The 11,674-nt window shown below is 44.2% G+C and overlaps 1 protein-coding gene across 1 annotated transcript; it reads left to right on the top strand.

Annotated features, from left to right (window-relative positions):
* The first annotated feature begins 9,453 nt into the window (after window positions 1-9,453).
* Window positions 9,454-11,065, top strand: LOC118506054 (laminin subunit alpha-1-like). Its single transcript, XM_036042697.1, has 3 exons — window positions 9,454-9,715; window positions 9,778-10,229; window positions 10,301-11,065. The coding sequence occupies exons 1-3, from the start codon at window positions 9,643-9,645 to the stop codon at window positions 10,940-10,942; spliced, it is 1,167 nt and encodes a 388-aa protein (XP_035898590.1). The 5' UTR covers window positions 9,454-9,642; the 3' UTR covers window positions 10,943-11,065.
* The last annotated feature ends 609 nt before the right edge of the window (window positions 11,066-11,674 follow it).

Below are 11,674 nucleotides of genomic sequence, written 5' to 3'. Positions count from 1 at the left end.
GCTGACATCGTTATCCCAAGATAGCAGAACTCCTCTACCACCTCTACCATCGAGGTTGTCGCCGTCGACTAACACGCTGCTTCCCACTCGGGCTCTATCACGACCGGAGCCTCCGGCAAGCAGGTATTTCGTCTTCGTCGCATTGATCATCAGTCCAATTCTAGCTGCTTCACGTTTCAGTTGGGTTTTGTCGTCTTGCCAACGATATCTATGTCGTCCGCGAAGCCAAGAAATTGGCTAGCCGTTGTCGTTGTCTAGCCCCGCGCCTCGTATGACACCTTCCAAGGCTATATTGAACATATATTTCCAAGACTCCAAGGCTATATTGAAGATCAATGTAGATGTTCTGTTTTACCGTATGCTAGGGATGTCGTTCCCTATAAATGCACCATGCGTCCAGCTCGAGATCACTATTCTATAATGTTTCCTCCTCCATGCTTCATTGACTCCTGAATACATGGTTCGTTAAGAGCATCACCGGATCTGCGCCGTACTCTGGTTCGACCGCTCCCTTTGAGACGCCGTCGTATTGTACGACGAGAGACATTCAAATTTATCAATTCTATTGTATTGCTTGATCAAAACATGGGGTTTTGATTAGCCATTCGACTAATTTTCGAAGGCTACACAAAGGATAGTCACATGTAATTCTTACTTCGAGCGAAATTTGCTTACCTGTCTTCTTACACTTTGCAAATGACGAAAGGACATAGTGAGGAATGGCTCACTCCATTAATGGTGAGGTAGTTTTAAAAAAACGATATACTATATCGGCTTTGCTTATTACCTTAATATGTTTATTGACCACAATATGTTTAATATTCGAAAGTCCTTACAGCCCAAGTGATGTTTACCCTTTTTTGTGTTTTTGCACGTTGGATTTATCGGCACCGTTATGCATAACACGTATGATTGATTTTGCCCAGCACTTTATATTTAACACCATGTTAAGTTTGTTATACTGTTAACAGAACCTAATTGTCCAACATATTTTGTGGATAATATTTAGAACAACTTTTCAATACATTTTACTGTGAAGTTACACGAGCCATGCAGTATAAAGTATTCACGTTTCAAACGTGAAGCACTGCCAGTGCAAAATGGTTTACTGTACGATTTCATCCGAACTTTCACCATCCGCCGACAAATTTGGATACCTGGCTGCGATAACGGGTTGTATAAAGCTACTCGGTCAGGAAATGGGCAGGGTGTGTCCGGGATTCCCGGTTCCGCCTCGAGCTGATTTACGCTGGCCCCGGTTGCTCGGTACACAGCGTACACAAAGCCCATCACATCGGTTTCCCTCGGTTCATCGCGTCCGGGCACCACATACGGCACTGGCACGTACGCGCATTATTGTTGCAAAATGCATGTATTCAATTTAGACGAGCAATTGAATTCCACCTTTCGGAAAGCAAACCCATCGCACCGCAAAGGTTTCCAATCCGAAACAGGCTTAACGTAAATTTTACCCTAAATTATCGTTATCCTTTCTTACGGTGGTGGTTCGGCTGGCGCTGGCAAATCTACCGGCCTGCTGAGCCTGCTGCACTGAGACGCCTTTTGCTTCTGCACGCCATGCAATTTGCAAACCGTAGTTAAATGGAGGCAAATTTCCGAAAGAAGCTTCACGCGTGCGATGATATTTCGTGTTCCGGTTCAGGGTCTCTGTGTGTGTGTGTGTGCTTGGACGGTCGATCAGCTGCAGCCCCGGCAAGCCTGGTCAAGCAAAGCGGATGGGTTTCTTCATCAGCGATAGGAACGCCCTTTGGTGAGCCTGCAGCATAAATCAAGCATAACTAGCATAATCTGCTGTCGGTTCCGTCGGCAAGTGAGAAGCACTGGAAAATGCTTTGTCAGACACAGTTTGAGTCATGTTTAAGTTTTTTAAGGGTTCTTCCTTTCTATGCATATATACGCCTCTCTCTTGTGTGTGTGTGTGTGCTGATAGAAGCCGATACAAATGGATCCGGAAAACGGATCCTAGCTTCGGTCGGTGAGACATTCTAAATGGAAGGCGAATCCATACTGTGGACGTGCCTCTACTAGATGATCAAGATAAGAGGGAAAAAAGATGGTTGAAATTTGTTTGGTCCTGCCGGCTAACAGTACCGCCTGTGGATTATGTCAAACGTTTGACCATGGGTAGGTGGTGCCGTGTTTTTTTTTTTTGAGAAAGACCTTATTGTTCCCGGTTTTGAGCAAACATTTCATTTAGTTATTCCGGGTTAAAATTAGAGTAAGAAAATAATAAATTCAAAGAGTTTTTGAAGTGTGCAAGTGTTAAATATAAAGTATATAACTTACAACGAACACGGAAAAAAGGAAGAAAACACAGAGGCTTCCTACATTTCGGTTTAAACAAACTCACGTTGCAAACAAAGCCTTGAACGATCGATGTTAGCACGTTTCTCCCTACGGAACGCTGTAATGTACACCTTAAGCACCGGGGAGTTGCTAACCACTATCCGGTCCTGGTCAATAATTTATGTCATACATGCATCGATAATAGCAAAACAAATTGTCATAACATCAATCGCTCGGTAGTTGCGCTCGTCCCACTTCGGACAGTTGCTACCGGTTAGCTCGGTACGGCAGCAGAAGCTCCCACGGGAATAGCTATGTTTGTTTGGTCTATCTTGATGTAGTGTTGTGGCGGCGAATCGTTCTGCAAACGGTCACTACAGTTCTCGCAAAGCTCCATCGAGCTCCGTGTGTTGTACGTGTGAGGGAAAAGTAGCGGAGTGGTTTTTTTTGTATTCCCTACTGTTATTATTGGAATGCAAGTCGGTACATCTGACTAACGACTTACTTTGAACAGGCGCACACACACTCACACAGCACACCTTCACAAGGGGAAGATGGGTCCCGGTCCACCGACAACCCCCTTAGAATGTAGACTTTGAATTTGCATCTGACTGCAGGCACTTGACTTTGGGTTGTGCTTCGTGCGGAGGCAGGCAACTGATACAAGCAGACACTGTTTAAAGCTTAAGTTTTTGTGCAAAGAAGAAAATAACCCAGACGGCTAATTTTGAAGTGATTTGCGTAGTTTAGACGAGTTTTGCTAAATGCTACGCGTTTTTTTTTGTCAAGCGTATTAACTCCTCGATTACCGACCCAAGGTGCCGGATGTTACCCTGGAAGAAGCTGAGCCCTGTCATCAACTACAAAGTAAAGAGTTAAAAAAACCACCAAAGTATAGGATATCCAGGATGTCACGTTCGAGATGAGCTGACGAGTCTATGCGCAATGGGCAGATTCTTACCATTCTTGTTGTTCCTAGAGAAGTTCGGCAAGAGTTCGGAATATCGTTGCTACATCCGATGCCGAGAGACTGGCTGAAGCTATCAAACGGCTAGAACAGTTGCGGCAAAAAAGGCCAGAGTCTGCTTTTGGAATTCTTTGGTTATGAGCTTGGCATTAAAATCGTCGGACTTACAACGGAAACTTAAGCTTGAACTGATCGTGAGAGATCCCAAACCCGAAGCAGAGTATCAACTGACGGCTATAATCCTGAGTATGTTCGTATCTTCGGATAGCAACGTGAGCAGCACAATCTGGAGCTTCTTTTTCTTCTTTGGCACTACAACCTCGAGACGTCTCGGCCTACCATTTATAGCTTCCTGGGACATGATTCTACCCGTACGGGGAGGTGGTCTAGATAGAATTTGATCCCCATCCCTGCCGTGTGAAAAATGGTGCCACTGTCACCTCGGCTACCAAACCGCCCCTTGTGTCTACCATGGACTTCTCAAAGTTCCCACGAACCAGAAGACTCTATCAAACAACTGATATATCGCACACCAAAGCGTTCGGTAGTCCTTGGCGGGGACGAGTCTTTAACTACACCAATGAACTCGCCACCTGCAAGCGGCAGAATGTCGGATTCAGCTGTCAAGAAGCAGTGCGAAATGAGCTGCAAAGTATCTGCTTAACAAGACAGAAACAGTCAACTGGGTGGCAAAGCAAATGGGGACCGATTTCAATCGTTTGTGTAAGCGTTTGTCAATGTTTCTTGCTTGGATTGTATTTTATGCAGTTCCAGGAATTCCGGAATGGTCGCTAGGAAGAATTCTTTTTTAGTATCGTTTTGAGCAGACGATTGTCATGGTTTGTATCTGATAAAATGTAGGTTGTAGGCATTGGTAGCGATGCGAATGAACAGAGAGAAGCTTACAGTTTCACAAGCAAGCTTGTACGCGGAGTCTGTGACAGCAGTTTGGGCTAGAAACAAAACATCATTCTTCGTATGAGAATTCTTCTCGAAACTTCAACTGTTACCGTTGTCACAGAAGTTTGTTTGCATTCCGTTGCCATTGTCGTACGTCGTTGTCTAAGCAAGATGTTGGAAGCGAAGGACAAAGGATGGATTTTTTTTTTGCGGTGAACCTTGGTTTACCAGTTTAGTTTTTGTGGTTATCAATAAACAAATTACATTAACTACCGACGGTTGTTCTAATATTGACTTTCCCCGTCACTAGAATAGTTGGAGTACAAGATAATTTCGTTGGTTTACAAAAGCATTCAACAGAGTGCTCCTTTCAACGAATCTGTTCCCAGTGATGGCCCTCCTTGAAGTTAGCAACGCATTTCCTAAAACCCAAAGGACATGCCGTGAACGTAAAGTAAACACAGAAATATCAACAATCTTCTCACCGAAGTTAAGCGACGAAATTTTTACTTATCGAAAAAGGTTCAAAGTAAACCGGGCTCGTTCGGTTTCGCTGGACCGGGCGAAATGATTTCACACCGAACGCCGGGAAACGGTAACAAACAAACAAAGCAAATGTGTGGAAGAAGAAAACCGGCATCAACGCAGAATCGAACACATTTCTGCATATATTACATCGTTTGCTCAAAAATATGTTTGCTTTATGTTAATGAACAGAATGGCGGCCCGAAAGGAACCGAATGTTCTTCCAGGCGCGGAAAGTTGTTTCTTCTGTAGCACTTTGCTATTTGCTTGCACCGTTCCTTTCCTCGCTACCGCTACCCGTTTCATGTCACGCGTTCATGGGTGCGCGTTGGAAAATAAAGAAAATAAAACTTAAAAAACGAGTGGCACTCCTGGTACACCTTCCGGGTGGTAGCGTTTTGCCCTTTTGCTTGGCGGGCTGGTAATGGCTGGCAAACCACGTGGATACGAGGCATACATAATTTTCTACCACGTTTCACCGTTCATCGTGTGTGTGTGTGTATGCGCTTGTCTCGTGGATGGGTGTGAAAAACTTCGGCAAAACCGCGCTCCGCCACTGTCAATCGTACCACGTGTTTGGGTGTGTGTGTGTGTGTTACCGCTGCCAGAAGGGTTACGGGAATGGACACTTTTTTCCACCTCGTCAATTGCCATCAAACATGTGATGAAGCACCGCAGGGCTTCGTGGTAAGATCACAAGGAAAATGAGCGACGGTATCGATACCCTTGATGGAAGGGAAAATGTAAAGCGAGGACATGCCGCATAGATAGGGGTGTAGAATAAATGAGTGAATACAGAGAAAATGTGGAATATTTTTATGTAAAAATTTATTTAATTTTAAGCTCAAACGTAAGTATAGAGAAAGGAATTTTTTTTTAATTTAAAAAAATTGAAAAAAAGTTTATCTGCATCAGAAACCAACACATGTTTGAACATTGTTTGATAAATGTATTCTCATTTATTTTACATTAACTGTAGTCCGGAAAATGTTGCCCGTGATCGCCGTGGTGCTTGCTAGTGCTCGGTAGATGGCGCTGCCACGGTCTGACTGACTTTGGCTAGGGACTGACTTTGGCTAACATAAGCTTTAGTCTTCGTGTTAGCTCTAGCTTATAAAAGTTGGCGTGCTCTTTAAAGACGAAATTATTCATTCCCAAATATGGGCATTCAATAGGATGAATTGTCGAGTCTTATAAGGAGTAAATAACTCACGCCCGCGTATGGGCATGAGCAAAGCCTAGGAGGATTGAACCTAGGACTGTGCGATCAGTACCGAGTGAACTAATCATGGAACCATGAAATTTAAGGCGTCTAAAAAGTATATTTAGGACAAGTAAAATCTGCAGACGGTGATACTCGTGCGACAAGTAAAGGGACTCGCGGTACAAACAAATATTTGATGATGTTATATAGTTCGTGGTGATATGGTAAAATTTTTCTCGATTGTTTAGTAGCTTGAAAATTTTGTCTATTTTTTTCATCATTCTTCTGACAGTCTTGAACATCCTATCTTTAATGCTTAAGGCTGGTTTTACGAGCTTATATGCGCTAACTTTTCTTCTTTTTCTTCGTGGTCTGCTCAGATTAGAGCACGTCTATAAGAAATTGCCAGTTGCTGACGAGCGCCTTCCAGGTGGGGCACGAGTCTGGCATCCTCATCACGAGCCCAAGACATCAAAGCTGGATTTGGCTACCGTCAAAATACCAAAGCCGTCCAATAGCTCAGCTAGCTCTTGGTTGATTCTCCTTCTCCACACGACCACACCACCACAGTAAGTCCTTAGCATTCCTGAGCAATGCGCCTTCGCAGAACTCTTCTACCACCTCGAAAACGACACCAACAGCTACTACTCTGCTTCCGAGGCGAACTCTATCATGGTTAACTAGCAGGTTGTTTGTCTGACACGTAGGTACTTGTCGCATTGATCTTATTTTCAATCTGGGTAGAGACTGGGTGAAAATCCCCGGATGTCGAAGTCCGCGCTTCGTATGACACCTCTCAGTGTGACGTTGAAAGACAAACAGGAGGGTCCGTCCCCTTGACTTCGTCCTCGATGAGATTCGAACGATTCCGAAGGCATGTTCGACACTCTCACCTTGCCCTGCATACCATGCCAGCTTCCCAAGGAATCCGCACCGCTGCATGTTGTTCCGCAAGTTCGATCTATTTATCAGTGAAGTCCTTAACCCGAAGACGATAGCGATAAAGTTAAGTTATTTATGTTCCAGTTCTGGTAACCGAAAACATTTTTTAGAAACAACTCCGAGAGAAAGACACCCATAATTTGGTCTTTTTTGGTGTGAGCTGAATGGCATTCGAATTTCCATTTTAGAATCTCGAGTCTCTTGTAAATCGATTCCTTTTTAATACATGTTTACAAAAAATAGCCCAACAGTTACACTTCAAAACACTTATCACTCCACGTCAATCGATCTGCCATCTGACACGTGGATTCTATTTCAACCAATTGTCATTACGCGAGAACATCCTTCTAGCCAAACCGAACGGAATCGACACAAAGGTGACTCATTTGCACCTGCCCTCATACGTATCCCACCGCAGTTGAGCGATTCCGTGGTTAATGTAAAAATAACACACATACACAAACACGCACATTCCCAGCTGCTTGCAGTGCACGGCCAACGCCTACTGCGGATTGGATCGGAAACCGTTCGATGAGCATCGATCGTTGCCGGCTCGTCGTTGCACCCGACACTTGTTACAACATTGTCGAGCTGTCGGCTGTTGTTACTGGATGGGCTGGTAGTTTATAAGAAGAAGGAAAAAAAAAGCAAAATGGGGTAAAAACATCCAGCACAAGGAAAGCGGTGCAACGTACCTTTGGGAAGGATCATCGACCATCGGTGTTGCATCGGCGTTGGCCTTGTGTTGCCAGGGTGTTGGTGTTTTTGCATCCGTCGTTTCTATCGCACATTTCCGCGGTTGGGCGAAAACGTCATGCGATGCGACATTGTTTCACCGCTCGTTCCAAGAAACGGCAACGGCAATCGTACCGGTGGATGCACTCGTCAGCGCAAAACCCCGTACCGGAAATGGATATCCGTTCCGGGGGTGGTTCAACCTTGCAAGGTGCCACCGATGGTATGATTCATCGCTGATCGATTTAAACGTAATTGGCAATTAGATGGAACGGGGCTTTTTTCCCCGGAAGCTGCTCGGCGTGATCGGAATATAATCATCGTTTGTCAGCAATAATCGGGCAACAAAATTGGGCAACAGTGTGCAGTCTGCTTGTCAACACGTACTTTTCAACACCTGCAAACGGCTTAGTGAGTGGATGTGATGAGTTGATGATGGTGATGCTGATGAGCAACTGTCTTTGCATAGGATTGAGGATTTTGTACAGATATTCATTCCTACGTCGGAGGTACCCTTCAATTTATGGAATCACGATGTTTTGTTTTAATTCGTTTTAATAGTTTAAAGAATTATAAATTCAGCCATTTTGATCAAGCATCGGTTACATCGCTACATCAAGAATCTTTATAACCTCAAGAGATCTTGGCCTGGCCGTTACTGGAATTCTTGATTAAGTTTATTCGTAGCTGGAGGATTAGGATATTATTTGTCTTTGTTACGGGGTGATGCTCCAGACGAGATTCGATACCTGGGCCTGACAGCTGATGTGGCATTTGCCTCTGCCATCAGAGCTAAGTATCAAGTACGCTTTTCAAAACTAAACAAAACTATTAGTTATATTCTCCTCTTTTTTTGTCTAGACACTCCAAGAGAGTTTACATACGCTCTGAAGTTGACCCTTTTCTTCTTGAGAGTCTTTTATTGTTAGCTGTGCTCTAGGTAAGACCTCAAATTTCATCACCTCTGTAAGGGATAATCCTTCCTTAAACCCGAGTTGATGCAGAGATGATTATGTAAGAAATCAATGTCTCCAATGTTTTTGTAGGTGGGATTCTCTTCTGGAATCGGATAGTCGTTATAAGAACGATATTGGTTGGTCCGATGGTCCGAATTTGTGGTTTCGCTACGTTGTAATAGCATCTGTGTTTTTGGATATAAAGAGTCCAAGAGTAAAATTAGGCAAAATAAACCGCCCAATATTTCTACACTGCCAATGCACAATTTATAGCTATATATCTATAAAACAGAATCGTCATGACCGTTGGAATAGCCGAACGTCCTTAACTCAGATCCGTTCACGTTGCTCTTCCTTCTCATCTCGAGAGCCTGGTTGACATTTGAATACACTTTAATAAGTAAGCTATTTTGGGTAATATCTTTGATACTCTTAATATGCTGACATAAGTAGCAAGGACGGTCCAGTGGTAGATGTGATAGCGACGCCGATCTTCATATGGCAACGCCGGGGTTCAAGTCTTGTCTGGGCCGTTCCTAACTATTCAACTATCAAGGACTAACTATTCAACTATGCGGTAGCAATAAGCCAAAATGGCGGGCATGACTTAAGAGGGCGTTAGGCCAAGAAAAAGAAGAAGAAGCAGCATATGAATTTATTTTCATAAATTATTTATTCTGAGCTATATGTCTTGCTCTATCTTTAAATAGTATTGGCCACCATTAAACATTCAAATAATATTACAAAAAATATTTTCTATATGTTTGTAGAGCACACCCTAGCGTCAAGAATACACTTATAAGGTACAGCTTGGCTTCAGTATGAATGAAACAAGCTGAAACAGACTCGACCATGATTCATGTGTTTACATGCAGTGTTGCAACAATGTAACTACTCGAGCAAGCCAAACCTACTTTAGTCTTCAAGCTCGGGTGCAATCAACCAGAGATGTAAAAGCATCCTTATCAGCTTGTTATTATTTCGTTTGTAAGCATCAGTACGTACGCCGTGCAGCTGTACCATGCTGTAGAGCGTTCCTGCGGGTGCAAACCAATCAGTCGATCGTCATAATTCAGCCAAGTGAAGCACCAGCAGCTGGAGCAGTTATGAGGAAACTTTGCCTAAAAGAATTGGGTGTTTTTATCCTGCTTGCCGCTTGTTTGCAAGTAAATTGTTCAGGTAAGCTAAGATGCCGTTGTGATGCATTCTACTTCGTTCTACGTTTTGCATGCACTTTGCAGACTCCGAAGAAGTGTTGCGGCCGTACAAGCAGTTCGATGTAGTGGTAGCGGAGGGCAAGAGTTTGAAGCTGTGGTTGGATAATGGGCAGCGGGCCATGTGCAACCCGGTATGGTATTTTAACGGACGGCGAGTTGCAAAGCCCCACTGCACGGTCAACTACGGAGAGTTCGTGTGTCCTGCAGTAACGCGTAACGATGCCGGTCGGTATGACCTGTGGGCAGGGGACGGTACTCGCCAAGGTCAGCCACGGCTGATGTTTTCCGCCAACGTGCAGGTTATGCGGGATGGTGAGTATGGCTTGTACAGGGTGAGCGAGCCTGTGCTGAAAAGTGGCATGGTGCCGGAAGCTGAGTCGTTCGAAAACCAGCTGCAATATCAAGCATGGGATGATTGCTTCTGTTCCGGTGTGACAAATCAATGCTGGATGGCACCTGACCTGTACTGGGCGAGAGTATGTTTCTAACGCTGGTACGGACTCTTCGTCGATTAGTAACGCATTTGCCATTCCCTTTGTTTTTGTAGAACAACTTTAACCTCGCAAAAGCAATCCCGCGCAAGACGACGCTGTTGGACAATGAGACTGCTACGGACTATCTGGAAATACCAGCGTCTACGTGGAATGGGAACCTGATCACGGCCTATGGAGGCTACTTACGGTTTCCAGTTACTGACGACTGTTACATGGATCGAAGGAAACCGTGCGTACTGTTGTTCGACAAGCGGAACAGACACCGAGCGGTTGCGTACTATCTACCACCGTCACACGACCAGCGACAGGCGCTGGTACTGATGAAGGAATCGAGCTGGAGTCTGGTGCCAACGAGAGATGGGCGTGGTGGCCGGGCACTGAACGAGAAGATCGATAAGTCCATCTTCATGAGTACACTCAGCAACATAAGGGAGGTTTACATTCGTGGAGCGTATAGTGGGCGTAGCGAGGATAAAGTGCTGATCATCGATATGGCCACATTGTACGACGAAGGTTTGGGCGAGGTGACTACCGTGGAAGAATGCAAATGTCACCGAGGCTATGCTGGTTTGTCGTGTGAGCTGTGCGACAAGGGATACTACAGAGTGTATCAATCGATCAACTCCGAAGGAATCTGTGTAAGCTTAAAGCGGCTTTGGATGTCACACATGAGCAGATACCATCGTGAAGAATGATCGTGCTTTCGGGTGTATTTGTTTTTAAGGACGCAACTGTTGTGACATGATACTTCAATTCGCTATTCAATTTAAATGAGAACCCTTGAGTGGTAATAAATTGTTTTCGTTTGGCAAATACAACCATGTTTTATTTTATGTTATTAAAAGCTTGATTGATGATCGATTGGAGCTGGCTGAACATTTCCTAGAATGAGATATCCTCCTGTCTGTCGGCAGCCTCGATCGCTACTACCCAGTAGATGGCGCTGTCCGCGAGTTAGTGCAAACGAAGCCGCAGAACAAGATTGTGTAGGATAAACGCCGGTCTTCACGAAGCGATACTTCCAGCGCAACTACGATACTGTGAGTTTTGTATAGAAATGTTTCATTTTTGCAAAAAATCAAGTTAACGCTTCGAGTTGAGCTTCGTCTTGGTTTGTCAGCCGCGTGCGAATAATTAAAACATCTAGAAGCGTAAAAAACCCGCCGACGAGTGAAAAAGGGACATGCAGTACAATGTTTGACATACTTATTGAACAGTTAATACTTATTTCTTAAATAAAAACACTTTAAACAATTCTTGGACGCCTAAAGTTGGCTTTCTTACTAATTCTTAGATCACACCTGCAATTTCTGACTTATGAAACTTAATGATACTTAATGATATGCCTTAGTAAACTTAATCCTCACTACGGAGAGACGATCCAGAAGAGATTTGAACTCCGGCCTTTTGTATGATGACTGGCGCCG

This window comes from Anopheles stephensi, chromosome 2 (assembly GCF_013141755.1).
Source record: "Anopheles stephensi strain Indian chromosome 2, UCI_ANSTEP_V1.0, whole genome shotgun sequence".
In the NCBI taxonomy this organism is placed as follows: Eukaryota; Metazoa; Arthropoda; class Insecta; order Diptera; family Culicidae; genus Anopheles; species Anopheles stephensi.
This window is presented reverse-complemented; position numbering and strand designations above follow the sequence as displayed.